Raw genomic sequence first — 22,461 nt, forward strand, 5'->3', positions numbered from 1 at the left:
TTTAACCAACCGCTCCCACTTGGAACAGTAAAACGCCGAACGAAAAAACATTACAAACAACCTTGACAATGAGTCATGTTCTCCTGCATTTTCACTGGCACTCACATTTAATGGCACCTGTGCGACAACCTTGTGGCCTAAATCACAGGAAGCCTATTACATGGGTCAACATCTCTCACCTGTGACACTATAAGTGTCTTATGATGCGACACACATACAGCCATAATGACTCTTATGAAAGCATCACGGCAGTCTGCTCAGTCGCTGTCAAACCCAGCAATGACTAAAAACAATTACGGTGGCTTTGCACATGTGGCACACCCACTCACATTATGCCATACATCGTGTCCGATCTGGCCCATGGCACCCCTATTTCACCCGCCATTACCCTCTGACTGGAAAGAAGCCCCCAGGGACAGCAACACCCAGGGGAGCCACATGATGGATCAACGGGGTTGGACGGGAGGAAGGAGGCTACGGGAGGGATGAGGGAAATACAAAAAAGGAGACAGGAAAGGTGATGGTTTGCAGTTCAACACACACACACACACACACACACACATACACATAAAAGGATCATGATAAGGGTTTTTGATGAGGCCAGTGAGCTATTGTTCCTTGGGGCTGTAAAAGTGTTCACAGGGCAACAAAACCTGATCGATAGAAACACAACGGCACTCTATAAAGACTCCGGTTAAAGAATTGAGAGTGAAATAGACACCAGTCCTTCACACAAACACACACACACACACACCTGACAATGTACCATCACTTCCTCTCACCGTGTTTGTCCCTTTGTGACTCATTCTGTCTCTGTCAGCCGCCTCATCCTTTTTCCTTTCTGACACACTCCCTCTGTGTATATGTGCGTGTGTGTGTGTGTGTGTGTGTGTGTGTGTGTGTGTGTGTGTGTGTGTGTGTGTGTGTGTGTGTGTGTGTGTGTGTTCCTCCGCCTCCCTCTGACACAATTGGATTGGCCCGTGACTAAATAAGAGCTATCACACGCACATATATAAACATGCATGTACTCTGAGAAACACTTGTGTGCATACGGTGATACTCCGCTGGGAGCTGTCCCGGTTTTTCTTCCACTAGCGTTCGCACGCGCGCACACACTTTTTCTGTTGTGGCATCTCCGTGTTGTTGTGCCACCCAAACCCAAACCATACAGTATGACCAAAACACACACTCGCTCTCACATGCACAAATAGCCTTGCGACTTCATTAAAGGGCGAGCGAGAAAGTGACAAGGCTTGAAAGAGAGTCCACAGTCACAGTGGACAGGAAATCAGAAGCTCGCAGCCTAACGCCCAGACTAACCTCTGAAAGATGGAGGGATTGAAACGCAAAGTGCAAGGGAAATAAAAGAATCAAGGGCGAATGAAGATGCACCCATAAAAGGAAAAAAATGAGTGAAGAAAAACTCTAACAGTATTTAATACTTAAAGTTGTGAAGGTGAAAAAACATTAAATTTTCTGTGATTTCACAATAAAAGCCCCTCTGTGTTTGTCAGTTTAACGTTTTTAATGTGATGCAGCAGGAGTAAGAAATGTTGGATTAGCATTAAAGTAATAATCGCAAAGATTTTCATTTAGTCTCTATCTATCACTGAATGAGGTAACACAATGGTGATTGAGCCTGTAGCCCACTGATGAAAGCCTTTTCATTTGCAGAATTACTGGGTATCTGGTGTCGACTATCACAAGCGGCGCCCAGTTAGTGACGCGTTTTCCATCAGCCAGCAGTGGTTGGTCTGCCAGAGAGGGTAGGCGGAGCTAAGCGGCTGCTTTTCCAGTCTCTGCAAGTGTTTCGAGTAAACAGTAATCTACTACAGCAGAACAAACAAAGAAAAGATGGATGACTACAGATACAACTTCAAAAATAAGTGAAAATCCAAAGACAAAGAAACAAATTTGACGCTCAGATGAAGGCAAACAGTGTGAAAAGGAAAGCGACCGTCAGCGAGGAAAGTCACCGGAGCCAACTCTGTACGACACACATGCAACACTGTCTGGATATCTGGGAAGTGTGCTCTCGCAATTACCGTTTATCGCCGCAGGTGCCGCCATGGAGAACGAAACTGAGATCTTCAAGTTTATCACTTTAACTTATTAAACATCTAATATAGCATTAGGAGAGTGGACAGCAGGCAAATAAGAAAATATTTACAAACAAGAAAGTGGGATAACTTGCATGCAATATTTCTTGAATATATCTGTTAAGTTAATTTCGGGCTTTGCAATAAAAATGAAGAATGCTATACAAAGAGGTTACTGCAGAATGTTAAAAAATAATAGAAGTGGCTTAAACAATGATCATAAATTGTTAGAGTTTGACTTCACAAACATCTCAAAGATTATACATTGAAACACAGACAAAGAGAAAGCAGTAACTCAAAGCTGAAGGTTAAAGTAAGATTAAGACAATAAGGGAAGTTAAAGGCCAATGATTAAAAAAATACAATGATTTTAAATGAAAGAAAAAAGGGAACTAGCAAGAGAGAGAGACATCAGGGAGAGTTTCTTGTTCACATCTTAAAATGTCATTGTTTTTCTGCACAGGAAAGGGTTTACATATCCCCACACAAACACACGAGAAGGGTCCTGCCCAATATGAGGGCATAAAATCTGAATAATTTCACAGATAATTTAGTTGTCACAGCCAGGCAATAGTAATAACAACTTAAGAGAGAGAAAAAGGACAATAAGAAGGAGGAAGAAGAGCAGAGCGAATCACCCAAGGCCAATTGCTGTGTCTAAGCCGGAGTGGTGTTTGTGGAAAAAAGCCTCTTCTTAAGCTCGATGGGAAAAAAAGAGAAGGTTTCTTATTTCTCTTTTCCTCACTTCCAAATCCTCCTTCCCCTTCCCGTGCGTCATTCGGCGTGACCCTTTAGAAATGACAACGCGTTAAGCGTGGCAGCAGGATGATAGCGTGGCCCGACTTTGGCGGCGGTGGCATAAACAGTGAGGTAGCTGCTGTATTTATAATGACACACTTAGACACCATTCGAGAATGTGCAGCCTATCGAACAGCCAGGGGGCTTCGCTCACCTCCAAAAGAACTGGGCACAGTCTGGGGTGTGTGTGTGTTGTGCTGAAAATGTGTGTGTCCTATACATTATTCACACACTTCAAGCCGCCCACATCTGTTCATTTCTCTGGACGACGCACACACTCTCTGATAGACAATAATTACTATGCTGCCAAGAACACACACACTCACACGGAGAGCTCTGGCACCTATATCAACCTCTAACAATGAATTCACATGGGATATTGTGTGTTAGAAGCACTGTTTGTCATCCAGCAGCCCCTCTGTTCGCACACAAATCATAATCACATGTATGGCTGCACCCAAAGTCACAGATCCATGCACCTCTGCGTACACACACAAATCACTATGACACGTATGGCTGCATACACACAACAAACCTGTGCAAGGTTCCATAAGCATAATGTCACAGCTCTCTGTTGGCACATAAAAGGCTTATTGCTGCGTCATTTGGGCCTAATACACAAAACAGTAGAAGGGCGTGAACCTGGTCTGGTGTGGGCGCTGGCATGTTTGAATGATCGTGCAGGGTTTGTGTGCGCGCATGCGTCTGTGTTTACATGTGCGGCGGGCGAGCGAAGGGATGAAAGTGTGTTTTTGCATCTATCCTCTCTCTTTTTGTGCTCACATGTTGTGTGCGTCTGTTTCTGTGTATGTGGAAGAGAGAGAAGGGCGATAGAGAGAAAAGGAGGGAGTCTTTTCTGTGGTGTCAGCCTTTGATCAGTGTCCCTGTGTGTGTGTATATATAGCTGTGTGGATGTGTGTGCGAGCCAGCCCCTGGTGTCTTGGAGGCAGGATGAAACACTGTGCCTCTATCCGGGACTCACAGAACACCCACTATCCTTCTCTCCTTCTCCTTTACTCTCTCTCTCTCTCTCCGTCTCCCCCCTCTCCCCACCATTCCTTACCACAGCCATTTTAAAGGCTATTCATGCAGAGCCGCGCTTTCATCTTGCATTGCTGTGTTTTTAACCAGCTCCTTTGTTTTTTCGAGCCTTTTATCAGATTATAGAGGAAGAGGAGGACGGGTGAAGTGGCCCGCTGTTGTGCATCGACTCACACTCAGATGGACGCAGCGTGGAGGTGCAGAAAAAACAACAGCTCTGACTGTAATAGATGACGCTTGGATCTTTTGAAGCACAGCAATCCCTGATCCTCCTTCATACATTTGCACAATAATAACGACAAAGAGATCTTTTATAACGTGCAACAAACTACGCTGACTTAGAAGTATTGCTGTATATGGCTTTAATTAGCTTTATTAATGACCTCATAAGCATAATTGGTTATGTTTAATATATCACGGTGATTACAGCGGGGCATTAGGCAGCTTATTCGCCTTGTGTTTGTGCATGGCTTAATTAATGTACCCAACCATGCATCCTGTTTATGTGTGAGTGGTGTTTAAAGAGCACCACAAAAAGCCAGTAAATGCATGTTGTGTTTACTGATATTTGCTTTGATCCGCTTTGTTTTAACGGATCATCTGAGAAGATAAATATTGATTGATGTCAGCTGTACTTGCAGGATGAAGAGAGACGAAACAGGGTCATTTTGTGAGCTTGATAGGTATAAGAACTTATTATGAGTGCGGCATATTATAGGTATATGTTTTTTTGGTGAAATACAGTTTTTATTTCAGTAAAGGGTGATCTGGCAGTTGGCTAAAAATATCATCCTTTACTGTCAGTTGGCAGACACATACTGCATTGTTAATGTAAGGACATTTTATAGTTGTATACATCAGTTTCAAGGTGTGGGTGTACCTCCTCTTTTTTCTTCTGTGCTTGGTTCATACAGTTAAGTGAGCAAATATCATTATCTGCGTCGTTTCCTATGCTGTTCTCATGTTCACTAGCAGCTAGCTTAATCGCTACTTAAAACAGGATCATGTTTAAACATTCATGTTTTTGCAGCATTATCGCAACAATTCATGTTCAGCCACAGTTACAGGCTGCCTACATGTCATATGTGTATGCATTATAATGCACAAGGTTTTGAAGCAGATGGGACATATTGTCCATGTATGGTTGCCACAAGGTGGCACCCTATCCATCTATCACGTGTGCAGTTCCTGCTGTGTTATAAGTTATTTAGTTGGATATTGCTTTGTGAATAAGCTTGCTGTTATTTTAATAGTATTTTTATAGTAGTCCCGCTGTAGTTAACAAGTTATTGCAGATTTACTGTAAAGTATTTTTTATCTATAAAGACGTTTAAAACTGGTTCAAAAGTGAACGTTTTTTTACCGACTATCTGACGATGATGATGATGATTTAAAGATACAATCTCAAAGATTTTAATTTAGTGCTCTTGAGCGCCAACCACTGGTGATAATCAGTAATTATGGAAGCACACTTCCCAATTTAACCAGACTTCTGCGGTTGGCTCCCTTTGTTACAGTTCTGATTTTCACTTATTTTTGTAGTTGTATATGTAGTCATCGATCTTTTCTTTTTTTGTTCAGCCATAGTAGATTACTGTTTACTCGCAATGCTCACAGAAACCGGAATTGCGGCCACTTAGCTCCGCCTACCCTCTCTGGCAGACCAAACACTGCTGGGTGATGGAAAACGCGTCACTAACTGGGTGCCGCTTGTGATTAAGTCCACAAATGTCGCCACAGACACCCAGTCCATAATAATATTATTTACTGCAAATGCAAAGGCTTTCATCAGTGAGCCACAAACTCAATCACCATTGTGTTACCTCATTCGGTGATAGATAGTGACTAAACAGACATTTATGTAAATGAAAACGTTTGGAACAGATTGTACCTGCTTGTGTCACAAGATTCATAAAACATTCACAGACATATTTACGGCTGTTTTCAAGTCTCATTGTGGCTAAAACGATTGAATACGTGAGCAGTGCATCACAGTCACCAACGAAAAATTCTTGTATACATGGGTGAAGTTGGACTCGAGCTCATGACACTTGCAAACCCAGCACTCATCACCGTTGACTACCGTAGTCTCCTGAGGTTGTTCATTTCCGCCAGGTAGCATCCAGGGGTCGTTTGTCAGAGTGCACAGCCCAAGTATCGATGTCTGTAAATCTTCTTGTTAACATCACCAAGCCCATAAAGTGCCATATTTTAGATTTTTGTGTGAAAAAATAAAATCTTTTCTCAATTTATAAACCATACTCACTAAATATGGACTCACGGCTTGTATCCATTACCTACAACCCAAGTTACCAGACTGTACAACTAGCCTGGATGCTAAATAGCTTTCCTAAAGGTAATATCTGCCTCTCATCATGTCCTGATGAAACCCCTCAGAGACAGACCCATCTTCTTCCCCAGCTCCCTACCTAAACCTACTTTACTGTTTAATTAGCTCTGGACAAAGCAATAGATGTATAGCCAACTGTTAAGTGCCTGACTGTAATTTGGCTCTAATTGGAATTCTTGATAAAAGATCTTGAACAGTAATTTGGAGCCCAAAGCAGACAACATGCTGTTGGTTTGTGTAACAACAGACCTGAGTATCTAGCTGTGTACAAGTGTTTAACCTCTACTGTATCAGGCTTAATGGATGACCTTTCCAGTGCACCTGCCTTTAATAAAGCTCTAATTAGGAGTCCCATTAGGATCTGAGAGGCTTCCACTTAATGGGTACTTAAATGGAAAAGATTTAGGTCTTTGGTGGAACAATCGAAGATACTGAGCGGTAATCATGAGAGGCAAAATGTCAGCAAGCAACAGAAAGGGTGAGCATTTATTACAATGAACAATTGTCTCACAGAGACACTTTAATGAATGTACTTTGTTATGTCACAGTGGAGTTTTGATTGCAAACAGCATTTGGTGTTACTTGTGATCAAAAAAAATTATTGGAATTAAGAGGCGATAAGATGTGACAAAGCAATGAAGAAATGAAGGCACTATAAGTGAAGAGTAGTGGTAGTCCTTATTGCATATGCAAATTAAGTGTATTTAGAAATTGGGAATAGGCCATCCATCCAATCAGATCATGTTTCTTAACATATTTCATTCTTTTCCTTTATTATGTAGAAAAGAGACATTAAGGCAAGAGATACAGTATATCCCACAATATTGGTTTCTTTCAACGGGCCATATCTTCTGAATGGATATTCACATATCGTGCATGTGTTTCACATTTTTGGGTGTTTATTGTTCACAGTGAAAAAGTGAAAACGTTTAAAAAGGTTGCCTCTGAAATTGGCCGTTCAGAACAGCTGCAGGTTTCTACGTAGAACCTTGCTCTCGCTGAAATCGAACAATCGTCATTCACTTACTAGCTAGCTTGTAGTCAAGTCGCTGTCAAGATTTTAACTTACCATTCCGATACCTCCTGGCCATTCCGGCTCGTACATCTAAGGCCGAATAACTGATCCTTGAGCCGCCATGTTTTCTACAACTATGGAGTGACAGTGCAGTGTGGGCTATGCGGTCACTCCAAATACTGTCAGCCCATCGTGGCTGAGGTCTGACCTTTGAATGAACGTGATTCAAAAACACATTAGAGTAATAGAAAATTGATTGCATAGTCATCTTTAAAGCTCCTGTGAGGAACTTCCGGTTTGTGTTGATTTTGGCGCCCCCTGTGGACAAAGCCGTACCTCTTATCTCTTTGCTGATTTTGTCCTGTACGTGCTTAATTGGTGGTTTTTAACAACAAATCTCATCCTGCTTTCTTTAACAGTCGTATGTTTTACAATTTTTGCACTGGAAAACGTAAACAAAGGCAGCATGCAGTTAATCGCTTCGTTTGACACCAACCCCCCGCCAGCAGTTTTAGGCATTAAAAATAACTATGTAGAAATAATCAATCTTGTCGCTGATAGTCTGGTTTGCTTTTGTAGGTCATATAGAGTCGTCACAATTCATTTCAGTCTGTTTCATAACCAGTGAAAATCTCCTCACAGGAGCTTTAATTAAGACTGCAAAGAGGAGCACACCTGTAAATAAAACAATGATTGATGTCTGAATTCCGTTGGTTCCTGCTTTTCAGCATGCTGACTCACTGTCACACTGTCTTGGCTTACTTGGATTCCTGAATGGAACAGAGCAAACCTTAATATTAATACTAACACCCAGGTTACTTCTACAATTTTAAGTCAGAATGTCTGCTGTGTAAAAGCCTGGCGGCAAAATCTTGTGCTAAAAGTGAAAGTTTTTACCGTTTCTTCTCAAAAAAAATTTTGTTCAAAAAAAAAAAAAAAAAGGACGAAAAATTGTACAATCCTGAATTCCAAGCACTTTGTGTCATCTATGTAATCCAGTTATGGGTGTGATTCAGATTAGGGTCACCTATATTTCTCGGAGTGCAGCCTGCTGTACTGTAAGTGGCTTTGTGGAGTCCCTGCTCGATGCCATTAGACAGAGTAAACGTCATTAAGAGAGGAGCTGAAAGAGCAATTTTGCGTCTCACTCCCTTTGCTTTCTCTGTGTACCGTCTGTCACTCCTTTTCATGAGCGATAATGTTGCACACACACACACACACACACACACACACTCAGACACATTACAGGCTAAAGTAGGGAACATTTGTCAGACGCCTGTAAATACTGGGGGTACTAATACTAACATTACCATGTCCCTCTCTTCTCTCTTCACTCTCCTCCCCTCCTTATCCCTCTTCCCCGCCTTCTTCCTGAATCCATCTTTGTTTGTAGGCTTCCTCAGCACCGGTGATCAGTCCGCTAAGGGGAACTACGGCCTCTTGGACCAGATTCAGGCTCTGCGTTGGCTCAACGAGAACATCGGTCACTTCGGCGGAGACCCAGAGAGGATCACCATCTTCGGCTCGGGAGCTGGGGCGTCATGTGTGAACCTCCTCATCCTCTCGCACCACTCCGAAGGTATTTTCAGTTTTTTGATCATCCCATGGCTATAAAATGATCCTCCTTTTATTTTATATTTAAAATGTAATCATAGCGGCCGGTTCTGCTATGCCCACTTCAGACGTAAAAGAAGCTAGCAGCATTCAGCCCAGGAGTCATTAAGTCCTGTTATGTTCATTTGACACCTCTATCCTCAAAGGAAAACACTTCTTGTCCTTTGAACTGAAACATTTCAGCAGTGGTGTGGCTAATGAGCGAGTCCACGTTTGATCCGGGTTATGTTGCTCATGTCTATGGAGGATAAATGACTCTAGAGCTCCAACATTACCCCACATTACCTGACTTGGCGAGCGCTCCTGGCTCTCTTAACACTTCACCGCTCCGCAGCAGAGAGGTTCTCCCTCTGTCGGAAACATAGATCCATGTGACCTCACGCTCCCCATTACCAACAACGCACCCTCAGGGCTAAGTGTTAACATTGCACCACTAAAAGAGAGAGGCCTACGGACCAATCGACTTTGATCTGAAGCGAGATCAGTCAGGCTGGCGACCCGCAGCCAAATGGCCACACACTCACTTGCCTTTGATCATGCTGTTCTTGAAGCTGTCCTCCTCCGATCGTAACTCGTCTGTTCTCGACGCTGCTCGAGGACTCTCCCTTAATATCTCTCTCCTCTGTTCATTTTCCGTCTCACACACACAAACTGCAAAGGACAGACACAGGGAAGAAACAGTGGGTGAAAAGAAAGAGAGAGATTAGAGAGAGAGCGCGTTCACACAACCACACATCTGTTTCAATCAGCACTCTGTGTCTGTGTTTGTGTGTTTGTGTGTGTGTCTGAAGAATCAAGCAGACATCTCTAACACGTCTCTAACTTTGACTCATTCTGTCTGTGTAGATGTGCCTTGAGAACAAATGTATTTCTTCCGAGCTCGAGTGAGCATCTGTGTGCTGTTGCCATGTCACTGCATCCATTTTAAACAACCACTGCAGTTGTCACTGATGTCTGTTAACCCTTCATGTAACACAGGCACATCCAACCTTTCTCCCTTTATGGTACCGACCCACTTAGATTTCAAACCTTACAGATGTTATATATTTATATTATGATAATGCTCACAGAGTGATTCTTCTTCTTAGGGCTTGTATAAAAGGAAAATTGAAAAAAAGTTTTTTTTTTGTTTGTTTATGTGTTTTGTAAATAGGAATTAAACGGGGGAAATATCATAAGTAAACTTACTGAGGATTGGCCCTGCAACCCAGTAAGCACTGCTAACCAAATCTATCAAATTTATTAGCATCTGTGGAATAGAATTTGTTTCTTTTTCTTTGGATTTTAACTTATTTTTGAAGTTGTATCTGTAGTCATCCATCTTTTCTTTGTTTGTTCAGCCATAGTAGATTACTGTTTACTCGCAACACTTGCAGAGACCAGAAAAGCTTCCGCTTAGCTCCGCCTACCCTCTCTGGCAGACCAACCACTGCTGGCTGATGGAAAACGCGTCACTTACTGGGCGCTGCTTGTGGTTTTTTTCCTCAAAAGTCGCCACCATTGAGTTACCTCATTCGGCATTAGATACAGACTTAACAGACATGATTTAATCAGGACTTTTTCAAGGGAGCCCCACTTTAGCAGCAGAGGGACCCTAACATTTGGGAATGCCTGTATTAACCCCATGTTTACTGTTGCTGAAAACCAACCCCCTCACACTGCCACCTGTCTATTTTCATGCCTCTGCTTTGTCATCACCCCATCATCGTCCTCATCTTCATCAGCATCTAACGGTGTAACATCAGCCCTCTAGACGCCGCCTGTCTGTCATGCTCCCCCCTCTTCCCCGCCAGGGATGCTAGGTAAGGAGTCTGTCATCCCCACCCTTCAGGGACACCAATCATGTCAACAACACAGCGTCACAAATCAAGCCTGACAGCAGAGACTTGCAGGATGGATGGTGGGATGGAAGTGGCAGACAGGATGGAGGGAGGGGTTGTAAGTGATACTGATATGATGAAGGGTGGGGAGACAGTATCCATGGAATACTTGTAACAGTTTTTTGGAGAAGGGATGAGCGGCAGAAACATTGTTGAGAGTGGAAAATGAGGAGGAAAAATTAGCCAGAAGATGCTCTGATGTAGCAAATAAGAAGAGAGAAGTAGCCAGAAAGAGGAAGGAACTAAGCGGAGAAGGCAAGAGGCACTTAGGGAGTGACAAAGAAACTGATTTTGAAGACGAATGAAATACGACCTACCTCCAACACCTCTCTCTCTCCCTGTCTGTCTCCCCCCCTTCTGCTTCTCTTGCTGCAGATATGTAGGTATAGCTGTTTCCAAGCTACTTCTTCCCATAATTGATTTCCCAGGGAAAGGGGGCTCTGCGGCTCTGCTTAATAATTAACTGACCAATCTTCAGCCCAGGAGAGGGAAGAGAAAGAAAAAAGGAGCGCGAGAGGAAACGAGTAAGGCAGGCGGCCCCTTAACGAGCCACTTGAGTGGTTCAAACAGCACAGGACAGGCAGAGCTAAGGAGCTAAGGAGACAGAGAGAGACAAAGAGGAGGAGAGAAAGGCAGAAACACAGCAAGAGAAAGTCTGAGAGAAGAAACAGCTGCCAGAAGACAGAGGGAAATGGCTCTCTTGACGTCTCAGATAAGCTCAGTCCCCTCTTCTGCCTTTGTATATTTTTGGGGCTACAGAACCAAAACATGCTCATTTTGAGATGCTTTTAGTTTCAGACACATGAGTTGTGTACTAGCTTTGCTAAAGTGAGAATGGTTAAAGAAAACAGGGCAGAATTTGTTGTTTTTCTGAAAAAGGGAAAATCTAAAAGTTGAAAAAGAGAAAGTGATACGTAAACTTCAGTCAGATTACTTTACAGAGCTCCATCCTGCCACCAAAAATGCAAAAATCTAAACCAATTGAGCAGATTTTTTAGGTTTTTAAAAGGCAACATTGGCTTCTAGTACAGTAAAATAAAAATCCTTTCCATCTTACCTTTCAGGTCTGTTCCACAGGGCTATAGCCCAGAGTGGAACTGCAATCTCCAGCTGGTCTGTCAACTACCAGCCACTCAAATACACCAAGATCCTGGCCCGGAAGGTGGGCTGCACCTACACAGAGACGGCTGACCTGGTTGACTGCCTGAGGCGCAAGAACTTCAGGGAGCTTGTTGACCAGGACATCCAGCCAGCTCGCTATCACATCGCGTTTGGCCCCGTGGTGGATGGAGACGTGGTGCCGGACGATCCTGAGATCCTCATGCAACAGGTGAGGGTCTGACATGTTCATACTGGATTTATTTGGTGCAAGTAAAGTGGCTTAAGATGTGTTTACTCACCAGAAAGAGGAGAACATGAAGAACTTATTGCATTGCAAGTGTGAGTGTGACCTTTCTCTATTGTTAGCGAATGGCTGTGGCGTTTACCAACCTGCGTGAACTCACACCCTCACACACTCCAAGTGAAGAGAGCTGCATAGTTGGTGGTGTACATTGCCCTTTAAAACCAATTGTTCTCAATTTTTTTAAATTTGTGATGCCAGGCATACAACACATTGTTAACATGCAAACTTAATATGCATGAAGAGGGCAGGCAGAAGTCAAATTCCATTTTATATGAACATCAATCACATTATCCTGACTTTCTTGTAGGAGCAATTTGCCCCTGGAAAAATCAAGAGTTACAACCGGAGCTAACACACACATGCAACACTGTTTGGATATCTGGGAAGTGTGCTCCCGCAATAACAGTTTATCGCTGTAGGTGCCACCAAAGAGAAAAGAGATTATAACCTTAAACTACAATGACTGTCATAAGTTCTAGTTGTCATCTGGAAGAACTACAATTACTCATATTGAAAGTGTAACATTTCAGAGAATACACTTCACTTTTTTAGAGTAAAATTACAAGATTCATTCCACTATTATGTCAGTAAATATAGAACTGCAGCTGCTAGATAATTAGCTTAGCTTAGCATACGGTTGTTTGCTAATTGATGCATATCTTGTTTGATTCATCCTTAAACACATACATTTTTGGTGAACAACAGCTATTTGCAGTGACTTCCCAGAGCAGAGGTACAGCATATAATTGCCCCTCAGACCAAGTGTTAATTAGTCTGTCTTAGCTTTAGCTGCTTTAGCTGGCTACCTTTTTTACCTCTGCTTTTGACTCTACTAACAAAGACAAGGGAGTCTTTTCAGCCCTCTTCCTTAAAATATTAAATTAATCTTTAAATTAATGCGTTTCCTTTAAATAAGAATTTGTATTTACTTTTCAGAAAACAGGTGGTTTAAAGGAGCAATTCACCCCTGGAAAAAGCCAGTCAGAGCTGGTGTTCTCTGTAATCGATAGAAGCAATAGTATTTGAAATGTGCGCCATAGCTGTGGAGAAAGTTGTACAAACAGCTTGTGTGCCCATTCTACATTCCTACAACGCCCAGCATGCATTGCGTCCCACCCTCTGAAAGGAACAGCCCAGTGAGAGACGCTGGAGTAAAATACTACCGTTTTCCAGTCAAAGACATTGATCGCTATAGCCAAGGGCTCAGAGCGGTATAAATCGTGGATCGAAAACATCTTCAGGTCTGCAGTCTACATTTAAAATCTGACGTTTTTGAATGAGACATGACATCAGGGGCGGGTGTCCTAGATTGAGGAAGTGTAGTTTAGCAAGCTCCCTGGCCCCCAGCAGATGACGCGTTTTGCGTAGTCTGGCGGAGGTTTTCCAGGGCCCAGTGGAGAAACGGATAGCGTCCTCCAAAGGCACAGAGCGGAATTGCATTTTTTTTCCTACCATAATGGCATTAGCTCCCCGTAATAGCATGATAGGACTGAGGTTGAAAATCTGTGAACTGGCCCTTTAATACTGCTTCCACATATTGGGTCTGTCAATCCGCTGTTGTGGCTGAAAGCTGAAGTTTGTATGTTTAATTTGAGACAAAATGAAAATCTCTCATAACAGGAAGGTAATGTGGCTCAGTGGTAGAGTCGGTTGTCTTTCAATCGGAAGGTCGGAGGTTCGATCCCCAGCTCCCTCAGGCTTAATGTCAAAGTGTCCTTGGGCAAGTAATAACTGATTGACACTTTACGTAGCAGCCTCTGCCATCAGTGTATGAATGTGTGTGTGAATGTGACATGTAGTATAAAAGTAGCTTTGAGTGGTTGGAAAGACTAGAATTTAATAAGACTAATAAAGGGAAACTGTAGATAAAACAGATTTTGCATAAAACAAAATAAGAACTGCAATGTATCAGATGGAAATTTGTTGTAAGACTTTTACAGCTTTTTTGTTCAGCCCATTCTTTCAGTTCCTCTGAACCCGTGGTTCTCAACTTTTGGGTCGTGGAGCTGTTTTCAGTGGGTCATGGATGTGTGCTTGAAAAAAAAAAGTTGTGGTAAAAAGTCTTTGCTGCTCTTTTATTTTGAAGGACAGGGGTTTCCTTTTACATGTGAGCAGTAGTAGTGTAGTTTATTCACACCCCATGTTTCCACTGATTGGGTAATCCCAGCTACAGTTACATTTACATTCTTGAAACTTGATGAGCGCTACAGTCCTTGCATTTATGTTGCACTTATTTATGTTGCACCTTTTTAGTTATTTTTTTCCTCTAATGCACTGCCACCTGCTACTCATTTTGCTTGGCTATTATACTGTTGTGTTCTGTGAAATTGACATACTGTGATTTTCTGTTACGCCGCACGGTCTGCACCATTTTTTCATTAAATACATTTAAGCTGTTTTCAGCAATTTGGGTCGCAATTTGTCTATGAGGAGGTGATGGTGGGTCCTGAGGCAAGACCAGATGAGAACCACTGCTCTAAACAATTCTGTAAGAAAAAAAAGGTGTCAGCAATAATCGTGAGCATCTAAAGGTTTCTGAGAAATTTGCCACGTCACATTGCTTTTAATGAGCTCATTTTGCGCATTAATTGACACTGTAGACTTTAAAATCAAGGTCAGCGCTAACATGTTTTTCAGCACTGTTTATGTAGAACTTTTGATCGATTTATTAGCTCATAATGGAGGAAAGATTTTCTTATCTCTGAGCTACTTCTTCACAATGGTTAATGATCGTTTACAAACACATGTAGAGAGACTTAAAGCCTGCCCTTTGAATTAAATTTCACCACTCAACATGTCCTTCCACAATTGTCCCACCAGGGGGAGTTCCTCAACTATGACATCCTAATAGGAGTGAACCAAGGAGAGGGGCTGAAGTTTGTGGACGACAGCGAGGACAATGACGGCATCTCGGCTGCAGCATTCGACTACACCATCTCTAACTTTGTGGACAACCTGTATGGATACCCTGAGGGTGAGGAATGGAGACATATTCTCTGATTTGTCCTCAACCATCTCTCAAATCACAGAACTTTGCAGTGTCGTTGTTGTTTATGCTTTTTAGAAGACTCATTAGATGAAATCTTTCCGTTTTTTTTAACATGCACAAGACTGAAATTAAAGGAAAATTGTCAAAGTAAAAAGAACATAATGTAACAATCTAAAAGTAAACAGCATAAGTCATTTTGAAAATATTATAATGACTTAAACATACAATATAATGCATTAATATGTTCCCTGGTACCTGAGTCTTTAAACATTTTGTGGGCAAAGAATGAAGAAAGGAACATAATGTGATCCCAGCAATAAGTATCAATCAAACACATACATACTAAAGAGATTATCTTTCACCATGGTGGGTCTGTGCTTTGGCCTTTTAGGCTCTGTGGGCACTAATGCTGTCTCTCATCAACCCAGATGAAGGCAGCTTCCTATCACAGTGCTGTTGTTCCCATCAGATCAGCCTGCAAAGCCCTCACAGCAGGCAAAAGTCACAATACAGACACATTTGAATAACACAGTCACGCTTCCTCTAAGTGCGTGTCACTCTCTCTGCTTATTGTCTCTTTTGCCCTACATGTTGCTCAGTCCATCCTTCTACTTTTTCTCTATACCTCACTTACACAGAACCTCTTTGATTTTGCATTCCTGTCATTCTCTACAACTTAACTTATCTGGAATGTATCTCAATTTCTCTTTCTTGCCTTATCCTCCAGGCAAAGACATCCTGAGAGAGACCATTAAATTCATGTACACAGACTGGGCAGACAGGGACAATGGAGACATGCGAAGGAAGACCCTCTTAGCTCTGTTTACAGACCACCAGTGGGTGGCGCCAGCAGTGGCCACAGCCAAACTTCACGCCGAGTTTCAGTCCCCGGTTTACTTTTACACCTTCTACCACCACTGCCAGACGGAGACACGACCTGAGTGGGCCGATGCCGCCCATGGAGATGAGATACCGTACGTGTTTGGAGTGCCTATGATCGGAGCCACAGACCTGTTCCCATGCAACTTCTCCAAGAACGATGTGATGTTGAGCGCCGTGGTCATGACTTACTGGACCAACTTCGCCAAGACTGGGTAGGCCTTGTTAAGGATTTGTTTTCATATCAATGTCTTTTAGGTAGAGCCTGGCCGATAATGGAAACAATACAGATTTAATAAACGATGTGGAGGCCAATATGGTGAATTTCTTGTGCACCAATTTCATTGACATAGCTATGTAAAGCTTCACAAAAGGCTCCTTTCTGAACAAAATAACTTACATTATTATACATTGTCAAACAAGTCTAGTGTTGAGCACCATCTGCTCCTCTGTAATGCTGCTACATGTGCTGCAGACAGTGCAAACTATGGAGTCAGAGAGCCTTTTTGCTGGTGATAATACATTTTTAAATCACCCCAACTTCTGTTCTATTTGCAATATATGTTCTTTAAAGTAGTTTACATAATCGTGCATATCTAGACCATCTATAGACCTATATCAGCCCTAATATCAGTCGACAGATATATCTGACAGGCTCTGATTTTTAGCACTCTTTCTTCTCTGTGCTGTGTGTGCAGGATAACCAGATGTTGGCAGACTTGTTAAATAAGTAGAGCCCTGTCTCTCTTTGCCATAACTTCAAAATGTAAAGCTTTTAACACAAGGGTGTTTTTCTTGTCTGGATGTTAACTGAAAAAATGTTGAATCACACTGATCAAACTCTTGACCTATAACTAAGATGCCCCCTCTGTCCTCCACTAGGGACCCAAACCTGCCAGTCCCTCAGGACACCAAGTTCATCCACACAAAGCCCAACCGCTTTGAAGAGGTCATCTGGACCAAGTTCAACTCGAAGGACAAGCAGTACCTCCACATTGGCTTAAAACCTCGTGTTAGAGACAACTACAGGGCCAACAAGGTGGCCTTCTGGCTGGAATTAGTTCCCCACCTCCATAGTCTACATGAGGAGCTTTTCCCCACCACTACCCGCTCGCCATCAGGTCCTGGCCCAGGAACCAACAGACCCTGGCCCAGGCCTCCTGGCCCTCGCACCACCCGTCACCCTTACCCTACCTTCCCCTCTGATCCAGAGCCTGAAGGTTCAGAGCGTCCACACCAGGACCTGTTCCCTGGAGACACCCGGGACTACTCCACTGAGCTGAGTGTGACGGTCGCCGTGGGGGCGTCGCTCCTCTTCCTCAACATTCTGGCCTTTGCTGCCCTTTACTACAAGCGCGACAAAAGGCACGAGATGCGACGTCACAGGCTGTCTCCCCAGCGGGGCGGCCCTGCCAACGACCTGGCTCACAGCCAGGAGGAGGAGATCATGTCCCTGCAGATGAAGCATTCGGAGCACGATGCCCACCACGACATGGAGCCACTCCGACCTCACGACATTCTTCGACCCGCCTGCCCACCTGACTACACACTGGCGCTGCGCCGTGCCCCAGACGACGTGCCACTGATGACACCTAACACCATCACCATGATTCCCAGTACCATCACCAGCATGCAACCTCTTCATGCCTTCAACACATTCCCCTCCACCGGCCACAACAACACCTTGCCCCATCCCCACTCCACCACCAGGGTATAGTAGGGACAGGCCCGACACAGCGTCACTAGAGGACCAGGAAGACTGGCTCTGATCTAGAATGGAGGCTTCTGGATGTGGGCCTTTGCTCTGTTCTCTTATTCTCTTGTTTCTCCAAAAAGAACTCCACTTCCTTCATCATGTGCTGTCAAACTTAGGAGCTCCACTGGTAGCATGTGGAGAAGTGAACTGAACTGCACGACAGCAGACGATCAGTTCGGGGGTTATTTAGATCTTTCAGAGATACTTTTCTCAAAGGTCTGCTGTTTCCAGACTAGAGCCCCCCCCCCCCCCCCCGACTTTTGTCAAAGGGACGAATGCTTTTCGCCACTTCCCCCTTTTTACTTTGGCGTCTTATTTTTTCTCTCCCTTGTGTGTTATGTGCATATATCGTTCTCTTTTCTACATCTGTGTCTTAACTCTGCTTTGTTGCTCTCATTCGACATGCGATTCTCTCCCTTTGCTCTAAGGATTTATAAACTACTGAGCTGTGGAAGGGGGCATAGGGTACATACAGTGATCACATAGCTATGAAAACATTGATATCTGATGAACACACATCAGATATCAATCACATTTCATTCTACCAGCATTCTTGGTGCCAAGTATGTACTTCTGTGTTGGCTTTCTCATCAAGGGAGAAAAAAACTAAAGAAAATTCTAGAGTATCCCTATTTACTCTCAATTAACAGATGCTGTGTGTTCTCATGACAAAGTGCCAAACTGGCCCTCGATTGTGTTTTGTTTTTTTTCATTCTTCCATCTTTTCCGTTTGTTTGTTTTTTCAGGCATTTGTTTAATAGTTGTTTTTGTGGAAAGATTTTTTGCTGAAAATATAGATATAGAGAAATGATATTATATATAGTTATATATAAATGTGTACAAAGAAGAAAGTATATAAATGGGTTTTCTCAGTGGGGATCTATGCATGAATTATTTTTAAAGGTGATGATGGGGGAAAGGACACTGTATCTGTCAATGCACGTTTCCCAAATCTAATCAAATCATAGCGGCCCAGTCTGGATATTTTGGTTTTTGTTTTATGTCACACAGAACAAGAACATCACAGAAAGTCTTGTAATAACGAAACAAATCCTCTTCTCAATACTCACTTATTAAAAAAAAAGTCATTGCCACAAATCTCAAAAGATGTTGGGGTTAAAGCAACAACTGTGAACAAGCTCTTCCATTCATCCTCTCCTTCATCATGTTAGTTAGGTGTGTTTCTCCCAACAGGTGATGCAGCACGCCAACAGGAATCCCATCATCCTACAGTAGCTACTTAAGTTTCTATCTATATGGAGATTATGTTTTTTTTTAGGGTACATGCGGTACCGAATCTGTTGTTGTAGCTTGCTTGTTCAGAATTATTTTTGTATTTCAGTGAGGCTGAGGTACAAAGCAGAGACAGGCAGCCTCTGCTCTTTTACATACACCTTCCTTCTCCTGTCTGCACCCCTATTTCCAGCACATGCATATTCTGTTTGATGTGTGCCTGCGAGAGAATGTGCGTGTGTGTTCGTGTGTGTGCTTGTGCTTCACATTGGCATAGGTGAGCCCTAATTAGAGAGCAAATAGATACGGAGGCAGACAGACAAGATCGCCTTCATGGTAAAAACTTTGACTCCAAAATAAGCTCATTCCTGCTGCATACCGACACCCTGCACTGAAACATCACTTACTTACCTTCTCCTCTCTCCATGAGTACACTTGCCTTGTATTAGAAGCTGTCGCCGTTATTCTGGGAATCACCCATAATGCCCCTGCTCCCCTACAAAACTCAAAAACACCTGACTTCACTGTGTCAGCGCCGTTCTACACAATTTCTGACCTCAGTTCAGCTCTGCTATTATCCTCACATTTAAGTGTTCACTAAGCTAGTGGCTTTTTGTGAGCTCATCAGTTGTAAATTAAACTCTAAGCACACTGAGGGTAACCTGCGGGCCTTCAGGGCCTGCAGCACAGAGCAGCAAGATGCAAAGGGGGCTCTGATCTCCTAAACAGGGTAAAAGCAACGCAGTTGACAACTGCTCTTTCTGATTCAGCTCTTTTCTTTTGGTAAGGAATGTGCAGGCCTACAGCTCAGCGGTTCCTCCCTCCGATTCTCAGCTAAAAAAGTGGATCATGGGTAACTTAATACTTATGCTAACTGAACTGATGTGCTGTTGTTTGAGCCCACAGGAACACATAGTAGCCGAAATCCAGTATGGGAGAAGTTAGTCACCGGTGCTGTCTTTGCTTGTGCTCTAGCTTTAGCCTGTTTGTTTGTTTTCTATTTTATTACTGCCTAATGGGGTGGTGGGGGAGGGCTGGAAGGGGAAATATATACCTGGCTGCTCCTGTCAGAGATTTTGTACGCCCAGTGAAAGGGAAATGTGCACAATGTAAAACACAAAACTGACTTGGGTGTGCTGCAGGTGGATGGAGCAGGAGATGGACAGTAGCGCAGGGGAAGGGGCACGCTGTGGAAAACAGACTCTGGGAGGAGATTGGAAAAAGACTCACAGCCTTAAATGTTGAAATCAAAACAGAAGACAACTTAGGACATTGAAAGGCGTGGCCATCTTTCTACCCACAATGTTTGCCAGGAGGATACCTTGCTAATCTGTTCGGAGGATCTGATCGGATCCATGTGAACCCTTTTGTACTCTTTAGGACGCAGAAAGGGATTGTGAAGAAACTTCACAACAACATAGCTACAAAGACACCACTGGAGGTAAGACAGAAACAAGGTATTTAGTTTGGTCTGTTCTTTTTCCTTGTCTATTTTATAAGCTAACACTGGAGGGCGCCATTGTGACAGATTCACTGCAGTCTGGCCACTGAGGAAACTGGATATGAGAAGAAAAATACCAAACGGGGTGGCTGGAAAGAGACACACAACATCTGGAGGAGGATCAAAACTGTACATTTTTAAGTGTAAGAATCAAACAGACAAAATATTTGTAAATATTATGTTTCTTGTTTGTTTATCTTTTTCTTTTTTTTTTTTTTTGAGTGAATGAATGAAATGCTTTTTTTGTGACAACATAAGACAACAGGTGCAGCTTGGCAAAAATATGGCCATTAGCTTGAGATTTTTAAAGTCATTGGTGGGTTAAAACTGCTCGTCACTTCTCACTTCTCATGCCAATATCAAATTATTATGATTATTATCTTTTTCTGGCGTTGCCCATTTATATGTGGGCGTTCTGTAGCATCATTATTTCTAACCAGGAAAGAGACTGTAGCAGAAATTCATCTTCACTGCAGAGGGTCTGGAATGCTGTGGTTAGCATTTGCTAGTTTCAAAACTGAAAAAAACAATAGCTTCCGTCTCTGCGTCTCTGCTCTTTGTTCTGGGGTTGTTTTAACCAAACTTTTAATTTTAAATATATCCTGATCAAACTATTCTCCTGGTAAATCTGTGCTGCATGATCTGTGTGACTTCAGAGTGTATATGGAAACATCGGAGAGTGTAAGAGCACTGATAAAAGCCAGCTCTGAATGGATGTAGGTACCTGGCGAGTGATTAATGGTCAGAATGTCTTTACTGAGAGACTAAGTGCAGTCATGTTAATAGCTCCCCTCACATGTAGCAGTGTTTACATGTAGCTGCTTGATCACATGTGAGACAGACATGAGGGCTTTGATACCATAAGATGCCTCAACTCCTTGTAGAGATCACACTGGTGGTCTTGACCTTTTTTCCTTCCACACACTGTGTTGCATTGTGGTAATGGAGGTTGTGTTGACCTTACAGTGATGCGATGTAGCAATGAACTGTTTCATGTTCTAAACAGTGGCGAGATGGATGAGATGTGAAGTCAATCTGAAAAGTCTCTGAGCATCAGACTGGACGTATGTGAGCACACACTTAGCCTTGTCTTTGCTACAAGGTGACTCACTGCGGCCCTGTGGTTCACACAGACGTGGCTGAATTTCAGTTTATTATTATTTTAACATTTCCAAAATCTGCAAAGTAAAACAAGATGAACCCTTATCACTGCAGTTATTCAGAGATCCTGTGTTGGGTCAGTGCACAGAATGGCTGCAACACCCCACAATAGCAAACACACGCTCTCACTCTTGATAACCCTCAGCTTGGTCTCGATTGAAAAGCTGCACCTGTTGTCTTGTTTTTACATTCTTTGTTGAACTCAGAAACCCAATACTTGAGATGAAGAAAAATGTTAAATAATGGAATTTTAAAAAAGATGATTATTAAAAAAAAGTATAGTAAAACTATATAAATAAATGAGGTGATGATATTTCTGTTTACTTTAGAAGTTATTATACACTGTATGCTGTGATTCTGATCTGGGAAACATTAAAGACATTCATAGCCAGTCCGCCAATTCTGTCTCTTTATTTCAATAGTAAACAGAAGTAAGTAATGTGTCCATAATGACAACATGGAATTAATTAATGCTTTAAATTATAAATGGAAATGAAATCAATCAATTCAAAGTTTGAAAAAAAATCACATATGAATTAATTAAAAGTAATAATCTTGAAGATTTTCATTTAAACAAATGTCTCTTTAGTCACTTTGGATCGCTGAATGAGGTAACACAATGGTGATGAGCCTATGGCCCACTGATGAAAGCTTTTGCATTTGCAGTATATAGTATTATTACAGACTGGGTGTCTGATGCTAATTTCAGGGACTAAATCACAAGTGGCGCCCGGTTGTGA

At 42.6% G+C, this 22,461-nt stretch overlaps 1 protein-coding gene across 1 annotated transcript in view; it reads left to right on the top strand.

Moving 5' to 3' along the window:
* The window catches only part of nlgn2a (neuroligin 2a), a 224,828-nt gene extending 202,716 nt beyond the window's left edge, over positions 1–22,112 (top strand). The window contains exons 5-9 of the mRNA XM_069671777.1: positions 8,697–8,882; positions 11,862–12,127; positions 15,023–15,176; positions 15,919–16,285; positions 16,953–22,112. Coding sequence (XP_069527878.1) covers positions 8,697–8,882; positions 11,862–12,127; positions 15,023–15,176; positions 15,919–16,285; positions 16,953–17,787 — 1,808 coding nt within the window. The 3' untranslated portion in view covers positions 17,788–22,112. The remainder of the gene's footprint in view (positions 1–8,696; positions 8,883–11,861; positions 12,128–15,022; positions 15,177–15,918; positions 16,286–16,952) is intronic.
* Positions 22,113–22,461: the final 349 nt, after the last annotated feature.

The sequence above is a fragment of the Semicossyphus pulcher genome, unplaced genomic scaffold (assembly GCF_022749685.1).
Source record: "Semicossyphus pulcher isolate SPU_LCO1_2020_fin unplaced genomic scaffold, fSemPul1.0.p SCAF_21, whole genome shotgun sequence".
NCBI classification, from domain to species: Eukaryota; Metazoa; Chordata; class Actinopteri; order Labriformes; family Labridae; genus Semicossyphus; species Semicossyphus pulcher.